Source organism: Pogona vitticeps, chromosome 7 (genome assembly GCF_051106095.1).
Source record: "Pogona vitticeps strain Pit_001003342236 chromosome 7, PviZW2.1, whole genome shotgun sequence".
Taxonomy (NCBI): domain Eukaryota; kingdom Metazoa; phylum Chordata; class Lepidosauria; order Squamata; family Agamidae; genus Pogona; species Pogona vitticeps.
In genome coordinates this window covers 18,694,936-18,720,170 of record NC_135789.1, presented here as the reverse complement: position 1 = coordinate 18,720,170, position 25,235 = coordinate 18,694,936, and the positions used below count along the sequence as shown (strand labels likewise).

Sequence of the window (25,235 nt, the reverse complement as noted above, 5' to 3'; positions counted from 1 at the left end):
CCCTTTGTGTCTGAAATCTTACCCGGAGGTCTTCCACCTCATAGCGCGGAAAGTGCTCGCTGGGTGGGTGATGCATAATGACGCAGGCGACCCAGAGCCCCTTCCCTCGGGTCTTGGAAGGCCGGAAGGCTGAGTGAACCTCAAGCCGGTGGCCAGGGGTGGAACCCGGGTCGTGAGCCGAGTTTCGGCTGCAGTTTAAGCCCTGAGCCACGAGTCGCTTCGGATTTCCGCTCCCAGAAAATCCCGGCCAGCAGGTGCAGTGGTCGGAGACGATGGGAGGTGTCATCCGAATGGCCAGCTGGTTTTAACGTGGGGTGGGCCGCCTGTGGCCCTCTGGACGTTGCTGGCCCGGAAGTCCTTGCATTTTTGGCTCAGCTGTAGGCTGGCTGGCTGGGGGGGCTGGAGATACGCCTGTCAGGCCAGGGGTTCAGCACCCCACCAGTGGCCGGCTGTTTTCTTGTGTCCCATTTGCGGGCTTCCTTGGGGGCTCCTGCCAACCCCCACCAGAAACGGGGGTCCAGGGGAAGACGGACTCGTGATTGAACCCAGTGTGGGTTTTCCGATGCCTCTTGCGTTCATCGGAAGTGGGTTCTTGGGGCAGCCGGAAAGGTTTGTTCCTGCTGGAGCTGGGCCAGGCTCGGCCACAGCACTGGTCGCCTGATCACCAACATCTCCCGGGGATTGTGCCCGGCCGACGGCACCGGGTTTTGCCGCAGAGCCGAGCGGGAGGGTCCCGCAAGGAGCATCTTGTCCCAGCCCGGTTCTCCCTCCCACCCCACACAAGGGAGGAGGGGAGACTCTGCCTTGAGTCCCAGATCCCACCTTGTAGAGAGAGGATGATGGGGGCCAAACTGGGGCTGCAGAGACCAAACGGTAAAGGCCGTACGAGCTTCGCTGTGAGCCGACTGTGCCATTCCAGCCCTCCTCCGGAAGCGCCTTCTGCAATGCAGAAGGACAGCTGGATCCTGGAGCTCACGGCGCAGATTCCCAGCCATCCCAAGGTGCCTCCTTTCCCTCTTTGCCCCCCATCCGCCAAAGCTTTCCCTCCTGCATCCGAGTTGGTCTGCATTTGGGTTTCCTTCGCCTCCTCCACTCTATCCCCCTTTTGAATCAACTCGGCCACACTGTGGATTTCAGACCTGAGTCTCTGGACTCCTCTGCAGATCCCGATTGCCCTTCGTTTGCCCGGAACCATGGATGAGCAGAATTAAAACCCGTGATGTGCTGAAGCAGGTCATCCAAGCAGCATTAAACGCCAAGCGACGCTTCCACCAGGACAGAAATCAGCCCCTTAAAACGGCCTTGTGGCAGAGAGGGAGGGGGAGAGGGGGGGAGAGGGAAAAAATGACAAAGCTCTTGGCCAAAGGATTGTGTTGAAAGTCTTGGTCACATTCCTGTGGGAAAGATTTCAAAGACTCTATAAGAGGATGTTTGGTGATTCACATATTGCAGATACCTGAAAATCTGTAATCTCCTTGAGAGCAGAGACCTGTCTTGTTTTCTGTTTACAAAATAGCCTGAAGCTACATAAACTCTTTTGTTTTCTGAAGGCTGCCGTCCTGGGCCTCCACCAGCCGGGTCCCCTCTTGTTGTTGTTGTTTAGTCATTTAGTCGTGTCCGACTCTTCGTGACCCCATGGACCAGAGCACACCAGGCCCTCCTATCTTCCACTGCCTCACGGAGTTGGGTCAAATTCATTCTGGTAGCTTTGATGACACTGTCCAGCCATCTTGTCTTCTGTTATTCCCTTCTCTTCCTGCCTTCACATGTTCCTAACATCAGGGTGTTTTCCAAGGACTCTTTTCTTCTCATGAGATGGCCAAAGTACTGGAGCCTCAGCTTCAGAATCTGTCCTTCCAGTGAGCACTCAGGGTTGATTTCCTTTAGAACTGATAGGTTTGTTCTCCTTGCAGTCCAGGGGACTCTCAAGAGCCTCCTCCAGCACCACAATTCAAAGGCATCAATTCTTCGGCTGTCAGCTTTCTTTATGGTCCAGCTCTCACTTCCATACATCATGACAGGAAAAACCATAGCTTTGACTATTCGGACTTTTGTTGGCAAGGTGATGTCTCTGCTTTTTAAGATGCTATCGAGGTTTGTCATCACTTTCCTCCCAAGAATTTTGCCTCTACTCACGAGCAATTCCCATAGAATTCAATGGAGTACCACCTGAATGAGGGCCCCCAAGGCTGCTTGCTTCTTGGCCTCAATTAGGGGTTGGCAAAGATAGCAGTGTACTCCAAGTCCCATCTGCCTCAGCCGGCGTGAAGAGGAGGAGGATGGGCATTGCAGTCGAAGCAACCTTCGGAAGGCGGCCCCACTTTGCCTGCTAAGTCCAACAGCTTCATTCAGCCACGGGGTTAAGCGGGGATGTCTCGTCACGCTGTCTTTACTCTCAGGTTGAAGAAGAAACACACACCAAAGGGGCGGGGGGAACATCATGTCTCTGAAAGGATTCAGACAAGTGGTCACGAGGCTGCTCTGACCGTTTCTTTGAAGGTTAGCAAATTTTACTGTAAAGGGTGAAAAAAAATGCAGAATATCAAGATGGGGAGAGCGGGACCTTAAATTCAGCGAACGTCTCGTTTCGTGTGGCTGTATTGCAGGTACAGCATTTCAAAACAATATACTCAATATCTCCTATCCTGAAAACCCAAGATTTTCGTGACATTCATTTGCCTTTAGAGCATTTCCTGGTGTGTTTAGCCTGGATCGGCTTTTCTGCCTTTCTACTCAATGGAGTCCAGCCAAAGAAAGGTTGATGAAAACCTTCCTTTTCATCAATTTAGGGGGTTGAGAAGCATGTTGAGGAAGAGTTTCCGAGGCCTGGTCGAGCCTTCCAGCCTCCAGTCGGAGAGCAAAACACGGATCTCCCGCTGGCGTCTCCATCCTCCATGCAAAAAAAGGGTTGCGGCGCAAACAGAGAGAACGTTCACTTTGGGACACGAGGCCCCACGCAGAGCAAGCCCAGAAGGACTTGAAAAAGATGCCAGCAACCCATGCCATGCTTCTCCTTTCTGAGTCCACGAGAAGGCTGTGCGGATGTTCAACGGCCTGGGGCCACTGGGGTAACTGAACCCCCCCGAGCCTAGCCAACAGACGGCCAGTGGCATCATCTTGGTATCCGGACGCATTCTGGCTTGTGGACGTCCTCCTTCAACACCTGTGCCCAGAACTGGACGCATCATTCCCAGCCAGTCCTGTCTGAAACAGAAGGGAGTGATCATGTTGCTGCCCTTGATAGGGACACTAGAGTTCTCTGGGTGCAACCATGGTGTTAGCCTTTTTTGCTGCTGCGTCACCTTGTCTGCTTTTGTTTGGTGTGCAGCCTCTAAAGCTTCTTTTCACACGACATGCGGGAGGCTCAGCCCTTCTGCCAGACCTTGGTGGTGTTGGTTCGAGGCTGGTCTTCAGCCAGGCAGAGGGAGCAGGAAGACCCTTCATAAGTATCGGGTTCCCGATCTCCGTCCATGCACCACTCATGAAAGATGAAGGAAAAGCCGTTCGGTGACCGAGAAGAGCAAAATAAAACCGGTGACTCACAATGCAGCCTGTTTATTTGCTGACAAGTAGAGCGAAGTGAGCGGTCAAAGTTTTGGAAGGATCTGTTCCCTGGAAATCAGGTACATGATCTCTCCCAAAGAGCAAGACGTCAGGAGATGATGGCAGGCACGGTGTGTTGAATCGCGACGGAGAGAAGCAGGCAAAGTGAAGCCAAATTGGGAGGGCTGCCTAGTGGTTGGAAGACAACGGGGCCCTTGTTGAGGTGGCGGACTTGGCTTTCTCTACTTCAAACCCTAAGAGTTCCAGCCTCTCAGGGTCAGCGATCAAGAATCTCCGGCAGCAAAGGGTGAGTTTTTAACAACCTCGCAGGTTGCCTCTCGTAGGTGTGGCTGAGAGGGACCTTTCACTCTATCCAGGACTAACCAATGGTTCCCTCCTGCCTCTGAATTCGCCTCCCCTCTCTGCTCAGCGCCTTCCCCCCCCCCCAAGAGTCTGTTGGAAGCTGTCGGTTGCTGTCGAGGTCTGTTTGCTGAAAGCAGTCATGTTGACCAGTTGGCTGCTTGAACGGTTCAGCTGTAAGTAACAAACCCTTGTATTCTTTCTACTTACTCCTTTCTACTTCTCCTCTGAAAACTGCTCTAGGCAGCCTGTGAGATTGTTAACAACTCCAACCGGTTTTACAGTATCCTCCTGGCAGGAAATCTTGGTGCCCCCTAGGTTTTAGCACCCTGGCTCAAAGTCCTGCAGGGCCCTGCCCTCGTAATGCAGCCCCCAGGATGCGCTGGATCCCAGCAGATCCTTTTCCGTCCTATGTTGAGGTCTCTGGCTGCAGAGACAGAGGTTGGGAGTTTGAATCCCCTTCTGGCCCTCCCTGACAGCAGCTGGACTCCATGAGCCATCGTTCCTTTCTGGCACGGCCGTTTTAAGATTATTAAGTTTCAGGCAGGCTCTATCGCGTATTAAAAGGTGTGATCCGTCCACCTCCGTTCCTCAGCTGAACTGCATCACTAGGAGGACCTGCTCTCTTGTAATTTCAGTGGTACCGGTAATTACCCGGCTGGTTTGAACGAGGTAACAAGTGAATATCTTAGCATCAAAGCACTGGATTTCCCCCCACACACACACAATTTGTTCCCGGTGCTGTGCCGAATTGCTTTGCATCTCAGTGCTCATGGGATTCGGAGCTGCCTTAGTGGTATGGGATGAGGACGTTACATTCAGGATGAGGATGGTTGCGGGTTCGAATCCTGGAGCCACTTCTCTCTGGGGAGCCAAGAGATGCCCTGCCCTTACCCACTTGTAAATGCTTGGGTGTTTTTTTGTGTATATTTCCAGTTCAAGCAGGAGTGGGGAACCCGCCTCCCTGGGCAAATCTCGTTGTACTCCATCTCCCATCAGCCCTCTCTGCTAGCCTTCCTTGGTGAGGGTGATGAGGCTTGTAGTCTTACATATTTGGAGGGCCGCCGAGTGTTCCCCACCCACAGGTAGAACAATTGTAAAGTTCCCGTAGACCACACTGCCTTTCTCAAAGTTTATTTCTGAATAATAATTCATTAGGGGCGCCGGGTGCTTTGAATCAAAGGCAGAAGGGGATCCAGGAGGTCATCTAGTCCAACCCTGACTGTTAAAATGCCTGAGCTCCCATGCTGTCATCTGCAACCAGTGCATGGATGGGGAAGTTTTGGTTTGTCAGGAGTCTTTGGACACCAGTTCCCATCATCCCCAGCCAAAATGGCCCAGGGTGAGGGAGTCCAGCCCAAAACCATGTGTCTTTGCTCAAATCCCCTTGAACTTTAAAAAAAAATAAAAATATGTTTTCACACCAAAACCATGACTTCAAAGTTTTTTTACCAAAAAATTTAGGATAGCCATATTTCCAACTTGGATGAAATCCGTGTGATTGCAGCTGAGAACAACGAACGAACGAACAAATAAATAAATAAATGCGGAAGCCCTTCCGACATGGAGTTTTGACTTGAAATTCACAAGTGGATTTCAGCTCTTCAATTCCAAGAGAACGAGGCCAAGAAAGTCTGCAGTCGATTCATGGAGGGGCGTCTTCTTTCCTATTGGAAACCTTAGGAATTTGGAATAATTGAAGTCGAGATCCGTATAATTCAAAAGTGATTATGCTTTTCCTCCGCTCAAAACGGGTGTGTGTGTGTTCCTATGAATAATTTAGCCTGTCGAAATTGACGAACATGGGATTAATTTATGCTTCCTTCGGCTCAGATTGCTGTGGTTTTATTTCTTTAGGGACTTTTCATTAAAAAAAACAATGATCTATGCTTTTGAGAGGATTAATTAGAATTAGAATTTTCTTTTGGAAAGGGCCTTTGAGTGCATGTTACAGCCCTCGGAGTCGATAGGGGGAAGGAAACAGTATAACCTCAATCCTATAATATGTTTATTTTATTTATTTTGACATCTCTCTTTGTCATTGCAAAGTGCTCTGTGTCTGTGAGTGTGTTGTCTGTTGGAAGCAGTGAAGTCTATTGGTGAAAGCAGTCATGTCGGTCAGTTTGTTGTTTAATCCGTTCACTCGTAAGTAATGAAGCCCTTTCTTCTTTCGACTGTTCGTGTCTCAGGCTGAGTGACGGAGACTGTAAGTGCCAGTGGATGAGCAAAGGGGGGTGGACTACTCTTGGGAGGGATCTAACAAAAAATTCAAAATTGTGCAGCAGTTTCCAACCTTTCTCTCATGCACTCCAAAACCACCAGAGGAGGCGGATCCAAAATGTGTGTTTGGCAAACTGTATTGGGAGCACCCCAAAACACAGTGGTTCCCCCCACGTCACATTTGATGTAGGCCATAGCGTGGATATTTATGGAGGAAAGCAGATAAAAACGGCATCCAATTAACCTAGAAAACAAGGTGGTTAAATCAGGAGATGTCTGAAGCGTATAAAACAAGGTGTTTCGTGCGAAAGATACATCTGGGGAAGCTTCTCTGTCTCTTTTTCGGGAAATTAGAAACCCATTGATGCTAAAAAGTGGGGGATTCACCACAGTAAGAAAAGAAAGGATATTTTTCACCCAGCATAGTCTTTAAATGGTGGAACTCCCTGCTACAAGATATCAGCATAAATGGCATGTGAAGCGGCCACTTTTCAACTGAGCTGTTCCTCTTTCCAGTGGCCAGAAATGTTTTTTCATCCGGGGTGAAAATTCCCCCACCAAGAAACCCGGGCAGTTGAATTATATCTTAGCTATCAACCCCCTCCCTCATTTTCTGTATCCTCATTGGCCATTTAAAAGGCTGGACTTCGGAAACAGCTGGTGGCGGCAACGATATTTTAAAAACCCGGAAATTTATTTTGCTGTGTTTAATTATGATCCTTTTTTGGGCACTGTGCTAATGGTGCTGCTGGTTTATTACCTTTAATGAGTGTATTGCTGTATCTTATTAAATGTTTTGTTTTTAATTATACTGCAAACTGCTCTGGGATTAATATTATGGGTTGTGTCTTTCTGGGAGGTGGTTTTATATTGTGCCATAGGCTGTCCTTGGGGTTAACGATATGGATCTGTTCTAGGCATTTGATTTTCCTGATTTAAATTGTACTCCCAGCCACTCTGAGATGAGTATTATGGGCTGCTTCTGGATGATGCGCTGACTGTTTTCGTTTTCGTCCACATTGCAAATGGCCTGGGGCGTGAAAACTGTACGGTGGATCCAGATTTAATCATGCTAAAAGTAGACTCACTGGAATCAGTGGCGTGCTGGACATGGGAATAAATCTGGATTAAGCCCTGGAAAGGGTGACTTCTAGATATGTTTTATCGTTCTTACTTGCCTTGAAATCACCTCTGATTTTTTGTTGGCATTATGTGGTCAGGTTGCCTCCAACTCCATCAATGAGCAGCCTCCAAAACGTCCTGTCGTTAGCAGTCCTGTTCAGCTTTTGCAAACTCAAATGTTGTGGTTCCTTTCTGGAGTGAATGCATCTCACATTGGGGTTCTTCCTCTTTTCCTACTGCCTTTAACTTTTCCCCCAGCGCATCTCGTCTTTTCTCGCCCATCTCCTGTTGGGCCCAAAATATATCCTAAGGAGGGCTGTTCTTCATAATAGCGTCTTCAGGAAGCTATTAATTCATCATCCGCCACACATCGCTCCATACATTTTGTGAGCACTGTGAACCTGCTTTGGGTCTCAGTCCAAACTTTACCAGAGGAGGCTGAAGGGTTCAACCTGTCAGGACAGCTCCCTGCAACATTCAGGCTAAATCAGAGCCAGAGAGGATGCAACACGTTGGGGAGAGATGGTGAGGATTTATGGTGACCAATTTCCTCTTTATCTTTCGTCTCTCCCCTCCCACCCACCCCCGATCCTTCTGCCCCTTCTGCTGCAGATCTTCCACATGACCTACGACCTGGCCAGTGCCGTAATGCGGATCATCAACCTCATTGGGATGATGCTTCTCTTGTGCCACTGGGATGGCTGCCTCCAGTTCCTCGTCCCCATGCTGCAGGATTTCCCGAGAGACTGCTGGGTCTCCATCAATGGCATGGTGGTAGGTGCCCAGGAGGACCCCCTTATCTGCGGCTTCGGTATCCACAGATTCACTCATCCACGCTCTGAAAAATATTAAAAGAAAAATCCTAGAAAAATATTTCTAAAGATGAAGTTGTCAGAACTGGCCACTAGAGAGAGCCAGAGACCATGTGATATGTATAGTGTTAACTACACAGTACTGTAATTCATTTTTTTTTCAGCATTTGCAGTGGTGGGAGAGCTTGGAACCAATTCCCCCATGGATATGTAGGATCCTACTGTTTTTGAGGTTCATTAAGAACTTCAGTGAATACCGGGAACATGCTTGGGTGCCACCAACCAATTTAAAGCCTTTATAGATCGCCTTTTTTCCTCTTTGGGAACAAAACTTTCTGAAATGTTAGCCATCTCAAACCTCCTGCTCTCTTTCCTGGTCGTCTCTTTATAAGTCCATCATTAGGTGTACACTGAAGACCTCAATGAGGACTAGGAATACACCTCATTTCCTGTTGCTCCTTTAATTCATTCCCTCTTCATTGATTAAAAGAACTTCTTCTTATTTATTTTTTTTTTGCCCATAGGGACTCAGAGGGCCATGAACCTGTCAAATGAAAGCAAAAATTGGAACAAATCATTCTTTAGATACCAACCACCCAAGTGGTTTTGTGGTTGGTTTCTGGTGCTGTCTTTCCAGCCATGCTATTCGTTGGGAGTTGTAATAATAACCTCCACAGGCCAGTTTCTCTGAGTGATCAGACGGCTCCCAGTTTGGATGAACAGGAACTCATAAAGAGTCATGACAGGTCCCGTCCTCCATGGACGAATAATTCGCCCTTTTGCTTTGTATTGGAAAGGACGTAAAGAAACCAAAAATCACAGAGTAAAAGACTCAACACCCAGGTTGAAAACCCATGGTGTCTGGAGCGGTCGCTGGTCCTCCCACTCCCCAGGGCTCAGCTAAGGGGATGGGAACTCGGAGGTCATTGGCCTGAGTTGTTCCTTTTCCCTCCACATTTGTTTTTCCTTTCGTGTTGTGTCTTTCTGAAGACGATAAATCCAAGGCAGAAATAGCCTGGTCTTTTGGCTATGTTGTTGGTTGACTTGTATTTCAGCTACTCCGCAGGTCTTCCCAGCCATAAGCTAGAAAAATAAAGGCTAGACAGAAACGAAGGGTTCTGAGTTCTGGGAAATCCCTCCAAAACGCCTTAGGCTGTTACAAACTCAAAGCTGGGAGAGTTCTCCTGTTGCCTCTCTGAGTGATTTGCTGTCCCTGGGTGTTGAGTCTTTCCCGCTTTGATTTTTGGTTTCTTTATGTCCTTTCCAATACAAAGCAAAAGGGCGAATTATTCGTCCATGGAGGACGGGACCTGTCGTGACTCTTTATGAGTTCCTGTTCATCCAAACTGGGTGCTCTACCCGGAATGGGGCAAGGAGTATTATGAGCACAAAAGAAGTTTTTAGTGGCTGTAGATCTTTGGCCATCTACAAAAAATATTTTTCTCCCGAGGAGGAAGTATCCTTTTGAAAACACAGAAGCGGCTTTTGCAAACATCCCCGGCCCGTGATGAACCTTGCGAAAATAAGAAAAACAAAAGACAATTCCTTACCCGCCCACCCTCTTGAGTTAAAAACGGTTTATCCTTTACTTTTCAGTCTAGATAAAGGTGCCCAGAGTGTGAATGGACAATGTAAGAGTTGTGGGGAAAGGCAGCTGAAGAACTGCTGGAGAGCTCTGTCGGGTGGAGGTCTCTGGCTGTGGAGCCAAAGGTTGGGAGTTCGAATTCCCCCACTGTGTGCCTCGTGGACCAGGGCTGGACCAGATGATCCTTAAGGGTCTCTTCCAGCTCTGTAGTTGTAAGACGATAAGGATGAAGGTGTGAAATGTCCAAGTTAAGGTTCAGTTATTTAGCTGGCTGGATAGCGTAGGGGTTTTGGTCTCTAGTTGTGGAATCCAAAGGTTGGGAGTTCGAATCCCCCATGGGGTCTTCTTGACAGGGGCTGGGCTGGATGATCTTTAGGGGTCCCGTCCAACTCTGCCGTCCTGAGATCATTGTTATTATTAAAAGGTGCCGCACTTGCTGATCAGCAGCAAAGATGAGCTAAGCAGCTGGTGAAATCCGACATGCTTTGCACACTTGTAGCTCACAGGCCGGGCGCTATGGTGCGCACCCTGAGTCGCCTTCTTTTTGCTTCTCCAGAATGATTCGTGGAGCGAACTGTACTCCTTCGCCCTCTTCAAATCCATGAGCCACATGCTGTGCATCGGCTACGGGCGCCAGGCCCCGGAGAGCATGACCGACATCTGGCTGACCATGCTGAGCATGATCGTAGGCGCCACCTGCTACGCCATGTTCATCGGCCACGCCACGGCCCTGATCCAATCCCTGGACTCTTCCCGGCGGCAGTACCAGGAGAAAGTACGGAATGGATAAGGGGCGGTGGGGGTGGGTGGGTGGAAACCGATGGGTGCGCATGAAAATCCCTGCCAAGGGAAATGAGACTCCTCAGAGTTTGAAGCAAATTTCATAGATTTAACCTGTCAACACGTAAACCACTCCTTTTGCATTAACTGCATCCAACCTTTTAAAAGAACAGTAAAAGTTAACAAAGTGAACACGTTGAATGTTAACGGACTAGTTTCTGCATAAAAGTACTGCCGTTTTTAATTGATTTTGTTTTTAAGGAGTTTTAGTTGTATGCAAACCCTAATGAATTCTGTTTTTAATGTTTGATGTTTTATTACCTGTTTTAATTGGCTCTGCTTTTAAACCATCCTGGAAGCTACTTTGGCTCTCAGTCAATTCTGGGGGAAAGACGGCAGAGGAATGAAATCAATTCAAGATGTGTGTGGTTCCCAAACTCTGAGAATTCTTACAAATGTGAAATCGAAGCTGCAAAAAATTACTTGGGGGGGGAATGGGGGGGCCCTGAAAACCTCACAGAATGACCTACTGCCCCTTGTCAGCACATTTCTGGACTGTATTTGTTGGAAAGTCATTTTCCTGAGCTTCGTTGGGAATCTCCCTCCACGGAAGAATATAAGAGTCCTGCTTTAAATGCAGAAATCTTCAGTGGAGTGAGTATGTATGTATTTATTCCACTTCTGTTCTCTGGACTCTGCTGGGTTTTGACATGCCCTCGTGGCTCCTGCAGAGGAAAGCGCGAGGCAGCCACGACCGGGAGGCAGCTGCCAGTCGGGCTTCTGCTCAGCAGCAGCATTCTCCTGGGGACGGGGGTGGTGGGGGTGGCATCCTCTCACCTCCATCTTGGCAAATAGCAGTCTTTGGCAGGTAGCCCCTCTTGGGAACAAGCCGGTCCCTCTCCTTCTCCCTCACCCTCTCCCTCTCTCTCTCTCCCTGCCTGCCAGGATTTCCTGATAATGCGTAAAAGAGGCTTCCACGTTTGCTGTGGTCTTGGGGCTTTCGTCCCTCAAAGTCCTCTTGATGGAAAATGATTCAGTGGGTGGTTTTTCTCGATCGTGTGGCTGGCTTATTCCCAGTCGGGCCACCTGCCAGGCAGGGCTGAGTTTGAAACAAGCCGACGTCTGGCCGGCTTTCCTGTCTTTTCCCCTTTTTGGTTGACAGACTTTTTTAAAAAAAGGCAATTTATTCTGATTTTTTAGCCCCATGCCTTCTGTGACTGATTGGCGAAGTGACAGACTGAGCAGTGGGTAGAGCCACAGAGACCTGGGTTCAAATCCTGATGAGCCGTAGAGACTGTCTTGAGGGTGATGGTGGGAAGCCACTCCTTGAACATGTCTTGTCCTTCAGAAATCCTTAGAGGGATCCGGATGGGAAGGAGACCCACATACACCCCCCCCGGTAGACCCCCCCCCCCCCCAGAAACAACCGAGTGTCGGGTTCATTCAAAATATGGATCTCAAGGCATTTGTAAGAAGGGAGCAACGCATTGATGAATTTTTTTCTCCCCATCTCACACAGTACAAGCAAGTGGAACAGTACATGTCCTTCCACAAGCTGCCCACTGACTTCCGCCAGAGAATTCACGACTACTACGAGCATCGGTACCAGGGGAAGATGTTCGATGAAGACAGCATTTTGGAGGAGCTGAACGAACCTTTGCGAGAGGTAAAACGCGGCACCGCCCAGGACCCAGAGTAGATGGGCGGGGTATAAATCTAATAAAATAAAATAAATAAATAAAACAAGACCCTCGGTCGGCTGACATGGTCTGGGTCTCAGCTTGCATTGGGAAGCCACGATTACTGGGAACGCCACCAGCACTTGGGAACAAAGAGCGATGGGTTTCCAAGTCATTTCCCTTTATGCCGATATATAAATCCGCAATGGGATGTTTGCCATAGTGTTGCAAAGTCCATAATTCTCTGCCACAGAGCAGAACTAAGAATGTATACCACTGTTTCATCTGTACTTTAAAGCTGATGTTGTGTGTTGTTTATGATGATGATGTTGCAAATACAAGCCTGTGGCTTCCTTTAAGGAGTCCATCCATCTCATATTTGGTCCTCCTCTTTCCCTACTGCCTTCTGCCTTTCTTTTATTACCCAGTGGCAAATCCACTATATTACTAGTTTAATTCATTGATCAAATGCTGCTATTGCTTCCTTCAACAAAATCCTTCTATCCTTTTTAATATCTGATATTCTCACCTGTGAACAGGACTTAAAACTATGTAAAAGGAGTTTGCGAGAAAGGGAAGCCTCACAGTTGATTAAACTAAAAACCAAAAAACTCAAAACACTCAGGTGAACAAGCTGTTCGAAATGACCTGAGGCTTGTGCTGGCTGAAATGATGCTAATTAATTAATTAATGACAATCCATTTGCTGATGACTGAATAGGCTGTTTTTCTTTCTTAAACTCAACCAACCAATGCCAGATTTTATGCTACACCCTTACAAATTTTGAAGTTTTTATTTTAAAGGAATGAAGCAGTAAGGGTAAAACAACTAAGAATGGAACACAGGAGAATTATTTTTCATAACAGAGTTTTTGAAAAACAATAACCCATTGTGTTACTTACTGTTTATACAGTATTTCCTTCAGATTTTAAAACATTATTTTTCCATGAGTCCCGTACCCCAAAACTAAGACTTAGTAAAAGAGAAGCATAAAACTTGGGACATTTTGGCTCACAATGCAAAGAAACTTCTAAAAGGAACTGGAAACCATAAAGAGAAAATTGGACACCAGTAAACTCATTACATGTTGTTGTTTTTACAGTGGGGTCTCTACTTAAGAACTTAATCCGTATTGGAAGGTGGTTCTCAAGTTGGAAAGTTCTTATGTTGAATCTGCATTTCCCATAGGAATGCATTGAAAACCATTTAATCCGTATCTGCTCTTTTCCGTCCATAGAAACTACAGTGGAACCTCTACTTAAGAACTTAATCGGTTTTGGAATGGTGTTCTTAAGTTGAAACGTTCTTAAGTTGAAGCAAAATTTCCCATAGGAATGGACTGAAAACCAATTAATCCGTTCTGGCTGTTTTTTTGTTATGTAGAGGTGCGTTCGTACATTGAAGCATTAGTTCCCATAGGAACTAATGCAAAGCTGGTTAATACGTACTCTACCACTAGGGGGAGAATTTTTTTTAACCTAAGATGACCTAAGGTTAAAAAAAGAGCAGGAAAGGTTTTTTTTCCTGTTCTTATCTTGGATTTCTGTTCTCAAGTAGAAGCAAAATTTAGCAAATGAAGCTGTTCTTAAGTTGGATTGTTCTTAAGTAGGGACGTTCTTAAGTAGAGACCCCACTGTAAATGGAATTTGTGGCTGCAATTAAGTACGAGTTGTAAGTCACAGGGTTCACGTCTGATGTGTTCCTTTCGAGCTTAGTTATGGTCAGGTTTGAGAAATTTTCCTCCTCTTTTTCAGGAGTGCAAAGAACCTCAGTTTCTCGGAACAGCCAAAGCTTGGCGTTTCTGTCTAATCCTCATCTCTTTTTCATTTAACTCTCCTCTCGCTCGCCAGGAGATCGTCAACTTCAACTGCCGGAAGCTGGTGGCCTCCATGCCGCTTTTCGCCAATGCCGACCCCAACTTTGTGACCGCGATGCTCACCAAGCTGAAGTTTGAGGTCTTCCAGCCGGGCGACTACATCATCCGGGAAGGGACCATTGGGAAGAAGATGTATTTCATCCAGCATGGGGTGGTCAGCGTCCTGACCAAAGGGAACAAGGAGATGAAGCTGTCGGACGGCTCCTACTTTGGAGGTGAGGCCGGCTGGGAGGGTGTCTCCCAGGCTGAAGATCCCACTTTGCGACTCTGGCCTAAGAAAGGTGTGGGGCCGAGCGGGGAGTTGCCCTTCGTCCAAGGGCGGATCTCTCCCTGGCCCTCCTGGAATAACAGCAGAGGGAACTTTCTAGATTCCTACAGGATCCCATCATGGATCCACCCATCCATCCATCTATCATCAGCTCCCTTCCTTCCTTCTGTCCATCCGTCCGTCCGTCCGTCCATCCTTCCTTCCATGATCAGCTCCTTCCTTCTCTTTATCCATCTATCTATCACATATCTACTTCAATACCTACCTAACCATCATCATCATATGCTGCCAAGTCAATTCTGACTGATACCAACCAGACAGCCTCTTCCCATTCTTAATAGAAGAGTAGTTGGAAGTGAGTTCACCACAACAGCTTCCGAGAGTTGTGGTACATTTGTCAAGTCGTGAAGTTTTTAAAAACCTTGCAAAAACCCCAAAATCTCTTGTACTGAAGGGAGCTGTTATCTGGGCTGTTCTTGGGCTGTGGGATAGGGGAACATCTGGCTGTAGAGCCAGAGGCTGGGAGCTCAAATCCCCACTTGACAGGGGCTGGACTGGATGACCCCACAGGGTCTCTTCCAGCCCTGCCATCCTAAGATCGAAGATTATTTATCCCTCTCTCTTTTCCTCACCTACCTGCCCACCTCCCCGCCCACCCACCAAGCTATACCAACACTTTTATATCTACCCACACCTGTGGCCAGCTCCAAATTGCTTGTTCCACCTTCAGTATCGTAGGGGTGGGTGGGTTTGCAACTGGGTTTGAACTTCCTGGGAAAACCCGGTGGGTCTACTCAGAAGCCAGCCAGCTCTTGTGATTGGGGAAGCCTTCTTCCTTTGCCATGGGGTCAGGTACACAAAGCCTGCTATTCCTGAACTGCTGTGGGGCGAGATGTTGGGGGAGAAGAGGAGGAGCGTGTGGGTGCAGCCCCTTGCCAACTGGAAGGCTGTCGGTCGCCTGGGCCGCCGGAGCGAACGAGGACTGCAGCATTAATAGGTGGCTGCAGCTCTCAGTCCTCCGGGCAAACACGGCAGGTTCTTTTAACGTCTGTCTGATGGGAAGCTTTTAAAACCAGTCACGTTGTAGAGGGATGACGTGTCTGCAAGGAGTGGCTTCGTTGTCCTCTCCCACCGGCAGATGGCGATGTAAAGGCACATCCAGTTTTCTCTCACTGCGAGAGCTAAATTTGTTGTTGTTCCTAATTTGTGCCATCCTTTTCTTCTCTGCTGGAAGGGCTCGCCCACATCTGATCAAACAAGACGATCCTGCTCTCCTCCTCTAGGTTGGCCATGAAAAAGGCGGCACAGGAGAGGAAAGAGCAATGGGGAGGGATAAGGAAAAAACAACAAGCTAGCCTTGTTTGCAAGTTGTCCGGGTCCGATAAGACCTCCGTTCAGGCAGAGACAATTGAGGAAAAGGAAAAACCGAAAAGGCAGCTGTGGGCTCTTCCTGGATTATAAGGGTACAAGATCCTTGAACTGCGTCCCTCAAACAAATCCAGAAAATTGAGTGAGGTGCTAGTTCATAGGGACTGGAATCTTGTTGCGTAGTTACACAAACAGTATAACTTTGGGATGCAAGTTACTGAAGTTCAGGCGTCTCTATAGGCATGATCTGTGGCATGTCAAATCTTGCCACGCAGGTTTCCGGAGAGAACATCTTGGGAGGTTTCTTAACGGCAATTGTGGGTGTAAAAGTTACACCGTTTGCTTTCCCTCAAGGCCTGCCTGCCTGAGTGAGGTTTTTCAATGGACGGTTGTGCCTTGTTGCTTTGAATTTGTTTTGTGTGCATGTTGAGTTTGTTCACCATTTTTAGTGTGGCATTGGTTCGATGTGATATTTGCATGCAAGTCAAACAAGTTTGCATTCCAGCTTTTCAATATTGTCTTTTGATACTGCTAGCTGGCTTGGGTTCCTGTTTAAGGAGGAAAGCGGGGTAAACATATTTCAAATAAAGAAATAGAGGGTCTCTCCCAATCCTGAAACCCTTTGGAGGCTGGATGAAGATGGTATTTCACCCAGAGGGTATGTGTAGATGGGTGGTGGGGATCTTATGTTCTAAATGAGGAACACATTTTGGTTTTCAATCTTTCTTTTTTTTCTCTTTCTCGCTCTCCAGAAATTTGCCTTCTGACGCGAGGACGGCGCACAGCAAGTGTACGGGCCGATACCTACTGCCGACTCTACTCTCTGTCGGTCGACAACTTCAACGAAGTCCTGGAAGAGTACCCCATGATGAGGCGCGCTTTTGAGACGGTGGCCATTGACCGCCTCGACCGCATAGGTAGAGACTTGGCAAGGGAGGGGGAGAGTGGAGTTTATGGGAGAGGAGGGCCGGATCGAACCCACAGGACGAGCGTAGCTCCCAGGTTTCCCTCCCTGGTGGGAAGAGCTCACCTCTGAGGAGACCCCAACTCACTCAAGGACCTCTCATCATTCCCAAGTAGAAGTCAAGCAGTTCAATGCTAGGGTTGCCAATGAACGTTGTGCCTCCCACTTTCTTCCCTCCCTGTTCCTCAGATGTTGCCCTGAGCCACTTAAAGGTGGTCATGTCGTTCTGGAGTGTTGGATGTGCAATAATGGGCTCAAGCGGCAGGAACCCAGATTTCGGTTGACAGTCAGGAAAAACTTCTTAACTGTTAGAGCAGTATGAAAAGGGAATCCGTTCCTCTTAGGAGGTGGTGAACGCTCCAGTGCTGGAGGCCTTCAAGAGAAAGCGAGGCCACTGTCCGGCACTCAGCAAGGGGTTGTATCCCCGATGGCTTTAGAGGCCCCTTCCAACTTCATTATTCTCTACGATCCACAGGATCAGGCTCACGGGTCTCTGGGATCTGGAGGGCCAGCCAGATCCTCTGCCCCATCAGAGGCTGGTGCGTCCAGTTCTTTGGGCTGATTCTCAGCAGAGGGCTCCCGTCGGCTCACTTCCATGGGTGCGAGCGCATGCCTCCAAACAGGAGAATCACGGGCTAAGGGACACAGGAGGGTTCCCACATCTCAACTAGGTCCATTCCGAGTGGTGGGAGAAGCAGTTAGGAGGGGCAGGATCTCTCCTCGTTGATCCCAGAGTGCAGGGCGCATAATAAGGAGCTCAAACGACAGGAAGCCAGATGTGGGCTGAATCTCAGGGAAAAAACTTCCTAACCGTTAGAGCAGTATGACAATGGGACCCACGACCTCGAGAGGCGGTGAATGCTCCCAGGCCTTCAAGAGAAATTGAGACAGCCCCTTTGGCCGATCTGCCGTGAGCCGGGGGTTGGATTTGATGGGCTTAAGAGGCCCCTTCCCACTCTTGTTATTCTGTGGTTTCTACGAGGAGGAGGAGGAGGAGGATGGGTGGGAGCTGAGGCTGCTCTTGGAGATCTCGGTGGATGAGAGAGAGAGCCGCCAAGGCCGGTCGAGGGTTTGGGTGCCTGTGGGTCCGACCCCCATCTCACGCCCCCCCCCTTTGGTCTTCCTCAGGCAAGAAGAACTCCATCCTCCTGCACAAAGTCCAGCACGACCTCAACTCGGGTGTCTTCAACAACCAGGAGAACGAGATCATCCAGGAGATCGTCAAGTACGACCGGGAGATGGTCCAACAGGCAGAGTTCCAGCCGCACGCCGCCTCCCTCTACGCCCCACCACAGCCCCAGGTGACCTCGGCCATTGCCACCCTCCAGCAGGCGGTGGCCATGAGCTTCTGCCCGCAGATGGCCGGCCCGCTGGTGGGGCCCGTGGGCCTCGGCTCGCCCCGGATGGTGCGCCGGCTCCCGTACCCGGGTGGCCTCCCGGGGCCCTTCGCCCTCTCGCCGGCCTTGCTCCAGCAGCACCACCACCCGCCACAGCTCCACCCGCAGCCGCCGCCTGGCGTCCTGCCGCCTCCGGGCGCCGCCCCGCGCCACACACCCCCCAGTGCCAACACGCCGATGCCCACGCCCGGACCGCCACAGCCGCCACAACCACAGCCACCGCTGCCTGCAGCCTCCGCCGTCTCCAGCCCGCCTTCCCAAAGCCCGCGGGCCAGCCGGACGTTCCCGTATGGGGGCGCCAAGGGCCAGTCGGGCTCCCAGCTCTCGCTGACTCAGCCGAAGCCGCCCGGATCACCACAGCGCCTGGCGGCCCACAAAAGCACCCAGGCCCTGCCCACCAGCAGCCTCAGCCAGGAGACCCGGCCCCTCTCGGCCTCCCAGCCCTCCCTCCCCCACGGGGCCCCCCAGACCATCAGCCCCCCGTTCTCAGCTCATGAGTCCACCACCTCGATCGCAGCCGGGCAGGGGGCCTCGCCCGCCTCCTCGACGGGCCCCCCGGGCTCTGGAGGCCCCCCGCAGGCGACCCCCCGTGGCACCATCCCGGGGCCACCCCACATGGCCCCGGCCGCCCCGGGGTCGGGGGCCCCCCCAGCCAGTCTCCAGCAGGACTCGGGCAGCGCCCGGAAGGATTCTGGGGTCAGCCCTCCTCCAGATACGGACGCGGCCAAATCCAAGCTTCCGTCCAATTTGTGACCCTTGACCCCAAGTGGGGAGGGCGTGGGGCACGCGTCGTGGGGAAGTGGAGTCCAAGAGTCCATGAGCCCCCGTGGGGTGGCCGAACGAGCGGGCCGTTCAGTGAAATCCATTGTGGCTCCTTTTCTGTCATGCTGACCATCCTTCGCTCTGCAAAAAGCAGCCTTCACCCCGAAACGGCGACGGGAAGGAGGGGGGCCTTCGGGACCCTCGGGGGGGTCACCTGCTCTTGTCTCTTGTATTGGGGCAGGACGGGGAGGCGGTCTATGGGAATTTGCCTCCTCGGAAAGCAAGCGGATGCCGGATGAGGGGGCTTCTCAATGGGGGGGGGGCGCACAGCTTCCTGGGCCGGGAGACCAGGGAAGATCTGGGGGAGCAGGCGTCTCCCCCATTTCCACATTGTTCCTGACCAAAGTTTGGCTACCGTCTCCATTCCACCTCACCCCCCCTTTCCCCTGCTCTTGACTGAATCACAGAAAGCCATATCTAGTTTCTCGCGCAAATTAATCCAATGTGTGTAAAATATATACATATATATAGATAGAGATCTAAAATAATAATAATGTATATCTATTTGGGAAAAACTGTGTGTGCCGCGCCTTACACACCATGCTCCATGCCGAGCCCCGAAGGAAGAGGATCAGGCGGGATGCAGACGAGGGGAAGGGGGTGGGTCTGCTCCGGACTTTTGTCCGAACTTGGCATGGTCAGGCAGAAGAGAGAAAAATCCTTTTCAAACAGTCCTCTCGCTTTTCCTAGCGGAAACTTACTCTTTTTGTTGTTTACAGAGGACTTATCTGGGGTGGCAGGATTCAGGCTGGGGAACACCATTCTCCCCCACCCATTCTCCCCCACCGGGGTGGGTGGGTGGCTAGATTCCATTCCCATTTTCGGTCCAAACTTTACAAGTGGTATCTGAGGTGCGGAACCTGTTTTGGGGAGTTGGCGGACCATCCCTGGCTGTCAAGATGGATCCAAAGTCCCAAATCTTCTCTCCCAGATGGGTTCAAATTCTTGGATAATTCCTGCAAAGTTCGGAAGAAAACATGGAGTAGATTCATCATGCCCCACCCCCCCAGGAAATGGGAGTCTCCAGTCGGCACTGGCAGTATTATGGGGGGGGGGGGACTCTATTGATCATTCTGGTGGTCTTTCCATGGAGAATAATTTGTATGTATTGTTTTTTTCAATCAATCATAAATCCATCCTCCCTCCCACTCTTCCTTCCATTCATCAGCCCCTTCCTTCCATTATCAGCTCGTTCCTTCCTTACATCCATCATCAGCTTCCTTCCTTCCATCATCATCTCCTTCCATCCATCAGCTCCTTCTTTCCTTCCATCCACCATCAGCTCCTTCCTTCCTTCCTTCCTTCCTTCCTTCCTTCCTTCCTTCCTTCCTTCCTTCCTTCCTTCCTTCCTTCCTTCCTTTCTACCTTCCTTCCTTCCTTCCTTTCTACCTTCCATCATCAGCTTCCTTCCTTCCATCATCAGCTCCTTCCTTCCATTCATTGTCAGCTCCTTCCTTTTTTCCTTCCATCATCAGCTCCTTCCTTCCATCATCAGCTTCCTTCCTTCCATCATCATCTCCTTCCTTCCATTCATTGTCAGCTCCTTCCTTTTTTCCTTCCATCATCAGCTCCTTCCTTCCATCATCAGCTTCCTTCCTTCCATCATCATCTCCTTCCTTCCATTCATTGTCAGCTCCTTCCTTTTTTCCTTCCATCATCAGCTCCTTCCTTCCATCATCAGCTTCCTTCCTTCCATCATCATCTCCTTCCTTCCATTCATTGTCAGCTCCTTCCTTTTTTCCTTCCATCATCATCTCCTTCCTTCCATTCATTGTCAGCTCCTTCCTTTTTTCCTTCCATCATCAGCTCCTTCCTTCCTTGCGTTCATTGTCAGCTCCCTCCTTCCTTCCTTCCATCATCAACTCGCTCCTTCCTTCCTTCTTCATGCCTTTCTTTCTTTCTGGTGCCTTTTTCCTTGTGAAAGCTAAATTCTCAGCCATAACATGCAGAGAAAGTCCTTTTAGCCTAGGTGGTTCTGTTTATCTTCTTTTTATATATAAATAGAACATCCAGGGAAGGGTCGTTCATTCTTCTGCGGAGTGTTTTTCTCCCACTGACAGGCTGACATGCCTGAATTCACACTTTTATAACAGGGTCCCCGGGGAGAGTCATTCCCCGGGATTATTCATGGTCCCCTAAAATATATCTGGAATATATATCTAGTTTTGCCAGTGGGAGTGTGTGAAAGAGTGAAGCGTCAATCTTTGTTCCAGTGGTTGAAATCCACATGGGATTTGGATGCACAGTTTTGGAATACAGTTTCTTAATTTTCAGGGCTTGTGTGTGTGTGTCAGTTTGCGTGTGTCGATGGTGCGGTTTGTGGAAGTTTTGAGGCAAATTTTACGAGTTTCTAGGAGAATTGGGAAGGCAGAGAACAAGCTGGCCAGGCGAGAAAGCGCGGGAGCGATGGTGTGTTCTCTGGCCTTCTGTTTTCCAAGCAGACATGTTCAAAACCAGACATGTTGGAAACAACCGGAAGCGCAATGGGGCCCTTTATGGCCCACTTTTTCTAGACCATGATGTCTAGAAACTTGATATTTTGAAGCAAAATGGAAGACACCAGTAGTTCTTCATATGCAAGGAGAATGATTTTAATAGTCTCTCTTTATGTCTCTGCTTTCAAGCCTTAACGTCTCTCCCCCCCTGCCCCCCCAAAAAACTCTCTTCCTTCTAAGGAGATCTTTTTCCTAGAAAGTGGCCAGTTGAAAATCAACCAAGAAGTATCTTTGGGGATGCAAATGGAGCTGGCCTTTTCCTTGTAGGAAATGTAGGCATCCCCCCCCCCCAAATATTAGTACAGCAAGATTGCATTAAACATCCATAATGTCAAACCCCAAGGTGGAAAGCGAAATGGAGAGGAAACATATCTCAGAGTGTCTTTTTTTTTTTTAATTGTTTTATTGCTTTGGTTATTGCACTGCCTCCTCTGGTTTTTCAGTTCCTGGCTGCTTCCAGGAAACAATGAGGGCTAGGACCTTGATAACCAGACCAGATAAAACCCAGGGCGAAACAGTTTGGTGTGACAAGATACAGGCTGCACAAGGGACAGCCCCGGGCGGCTGGGAAAGGAAGCACAATGGCCATAGCGCCAGCGTTTCATAGCTGGAAGAAAAGGACCTTTAGTGCAATTTGTAATGCCTTAAAACCTGCACAGGGTGGAAAGACAAGAGTGCCTCAGAGCATACCTTGAAATATTCTCTTCCAGTTGCAGAAATATCTAAAGTTAGAAGGAATGCCTGACCCTCAGGGGGAGGATCCACTTTTTAATCCGAAAGTTACAGGAGAGCGAGGCTAGGGGTAGAATTCTGCCCCTTTGGAGAGCTTGGGCGAAGTTCGGGTCAAAACCCAAAGCCCTTGGCTGCCAGGGTCTGCCAGCCAGCCTCCCTGCCTTCAGTTGTTCATCCCAGCCTTTCCCCAAAATGCAAAAATTGCAGACAGCATATTTTTATATATTTAAATCGAGTGCCCTGGAAAGAGGGATAGCTGAGGGTCCCTTTCTGCATCTGCCTGCAAGGAGCCTACAGGGATGGAGAGACGGCGAGGAAAAATGCCGTCCCATGTCAGTCAAGGCTGGAATTGCAGCCGAGAAGGAGGGTTGGGTCAATCTTTTTAAAAGGGGGGAGATGTTCTTGAAATGCTGTCTTTTGTGTGTTTGTTTGTGTGTGTGTTTTTGCAAGCTGGGCTACAGTCGCGACCATGCTTCCGGCAGCATCCACCCCACCGAGGGCCTCCTTCTGAGAAAAAATCTTTTCTTAGGATCATGCTGTAGCTCATGCCAGTCCAGGCTGCAATTCTTGAATTTCTCCCCTGGGTTGGCCTTGAAACTCGGTGGAGTGTCTTTCACTCGGGACCCCAAGCTCAGGCCCCCCCCATATCTGGCGGGGACCCTCCCCACCGAGATTGCCATTTTGGGTTCGGTTTGGTTGTCTGAGAGGTGATGTCAACATCTCCTTTTTTAGTGACCTTAATTATGCTGCTAACGAATGACCTCTGTAACAGGGTGGGGGTGTCTTCTATGGGAAGGCCCAGAAGGGGGGAGGCAAGCTATGAGTTGGGGCGCATCCTTCCGCAGTAGCATTCCCCCCCCCCCTCTGCCAGCCGCACACCTTATCTGTCCAAGGTCCCACCAGCGTCCGGTTCCGGCAAAATGGAGCGGACGCTTGAAAAGGCCGGTGGGGGGCGGTGGGGGTGTCTGTCCCCTGAAAAACGGCTGCTTTTCCGCCCCTCGGACGAAACGTCCGCCTGTTCATCTGGACCCATCCTGTGTAATAAAACATGGCAGAACTGAACTGTGATGTTTGGTGTGTGTTTTTCTTTTCTCTTTCTGGCTTGGGGCCAAATGAACCCCAGATTCGAGTAGCGGGAGAGGAGGAGAACCTCCGGTTTGCAACCAGGATAAGGATCCCAAATGTCTGCCATTTTACGGAGCTGATTCTACTGCCTTCCTGTTTGGCTTCATGGCTTTTCTTCATGTCATGGAAATTTTGGACATTGTATGTTGGTGGGAGCGAAATCTGTGTCAATTTTAACCAGCCTCGGTGTAGAACACCAACCAGTATTCTCTCTCTCTCTCACTCCCTTACACTTTCAAACATACTTTTCTCACCTTAAGGACTAGGAACTTGATTCATTTTACATTTTGGTTGCAGGGTTCCCCAGCACCTGAGTTTTGCTAAGCTTTTGGGGGATAAAGCTTTATTTCCTTGTATCAGTTTGATTTCATTTTTGTGCTTATTACTGTGGCAATCTGTAAAACACCTGATCTTGTAAGCGAGATGTATTTCATCTTTATCTCACATGTGGGGGCAAAAAACAAAGAAGCGGAATTTGAATACAAAAGCCAGAATTTTCAGACAGGTCGCCGTGTTACACTGTTGCAGCTAAATCGGCAATGAGCCTTCAAGACCCACAGATTTTATTTGGGGATGAGCATTTGGGAATTGCAGATCACCTTAGTGCACCTGGCGGATCCGACTGCAGGTCTTGGAATCGGATATAAAATGGAACTTGGCAGGCTTTTGGGATGCACAGGTCTATTTGAACTGCCGGATTGCCCAGGAGTTTAAGCATCTGGCTGCAGAGCCAAAGGTTAGGAGTTCAAATCTCCACCGGGCCTCCATGAACAAGGCTGGACTGGATGACCCTTAGGGGTCCCTCCCAGCTCGGCAGTTGTAACATTATTATAATAGTTGAGAGAAAACACAGTTTGTCGAGTTGGAGAATAAAACGAAGAAAGAGGCACATGATTTGCCTGGCAGATAATTATCATTGTTTGTAACAGATTTCCCCGGTTAATTGACTTCAGTGTCTTTTTGCCTGCTCCCTTGATCACCCCCTCATGCCCTGTAGTGTGGCATTGTGTGTGAATCATGGTCGCATCACATTGTGACCAGCAGATGAGCTGCGAAAGAGGTGAGCATGGGTCTGGACTCAGACAAATCTAATCGGGACACCCTGCCAGATGTGTTGGGTTACAATACCCATCATCCCCTGGCCCTGTGGCGCAGCCTGCCAGGCCTGGAGAAAAGTTTTCAAACGAGGTTATTCTCCCCAATCGTTTCGCTTTCTTAATCATGCACCCTCCAATTTATTATAATTCTATTTCATGTTCCATCTTTGTTCCCGTGAGCACAAGGTGAGGGTTTGAGTCCGAAGTTTAGGGAGCTCTCCAAGGTGGCTGAACCAATTTGGAGACTAGGGTTCAGCAGCTGGCAGGGCTCCTGGGAAGGTTGATTGAAACCCCGGAGTGGCATTACCACCCTAACCACTGCACCTCACTGCCTCCAGATGTGTTCAAAGGGTTTCATGTTTTGTGATGCTCTTAATTCTGATTTCCCCTTTTAATACAGCCTTGATGAGTTGTAACTGGTGCAGAAGGACGGAGGGGGGGGGAGGAAGGATCCCTACTAGAGTTGATTGGAGGGGGGGGGAAATGCCATAGACCTCAACCGAGCCTGTTTCTTTGGGGCCTTCGTTAAGTCATGCATCATTGCCAGAAGCTTCCTAATTGCCCGTAATGAGCTGGGTTTCCCCCTTATCTTAAGGGCGTTTTTCACCCCATGCAGCTTGTGAACCGTGAAACAAAAACAACCACAAGAGGTAGGGACAGGCGTCAAGTGTGCAGAGATCCGTCAAGGGGGTCTTTTTCATCCCGTTAATTAAAAGGCACAGATGCTGTTTTAATTATCAGCCAGTGCTTGAGAGAGGCAGAGAAGGAAGAGACCTGGCCCAACGTTGTCAGCTCTTACTGACCGTGGGGAACCTTTGGCTTTCTGGATGGCCTTCGACACCCATCATCCTTGACCAAGGATCGTGGGAGTTGTAGTCTGAGACACATGGAGAGACCAGGCCCAGCTCCCCCAATGCTACTAGGGCAAAGTTTCTAGTCCTCATGATCCTCAATAAAAGGCTCAGGTCCCGTCCCCCGGGTGGGGATGAA

The 25,235-nt window shown here is 49.4% G+C and overlaps 1 protein-coding gene across 1 annotated transcript in view; it reads left to right on the top strand.

Annotated features, from left to right (window-relative positions):
• HCN2 (hyperpolarization activated cyclic nucleotide gated potassium and sodium channel 2) overlaps positions 1-23,085 on the top strand; it is a 47,953-nt gene extending 24,868 nt beyond the window's left edge. The window contains exons 3-8 of the mRNA XM_072978198.2: positions 7,858-8,019; positions 10,199-10,417; positions 11,942-12,088; positions 13,952-14,192; positions 16,366-16,530; positions 17,706-23,085. Of these exons, the coding sequence (XP_072834299.2) occupies positions 7,858-8,019; positions 10,199-10,417; positions 11,942-12,088; positions 13,952-14,192; positions 16,366-16,530; positions 17,706-18,727 (1,956 nt within the window). The 3' untranslated portion in view covers positions 18,728-23,085. The remainder of the gene's footprint in view (positions 1-7,857; positions 8,020-10,198; positions 10,418-11,941; positions 12,089-13,951; positions 14,193-16,365; positions 16,531-17,705) is intronic.
• The last annotated feature ends 2,150 nt before the right edge of the window (positions 23,086-25,235 follow it).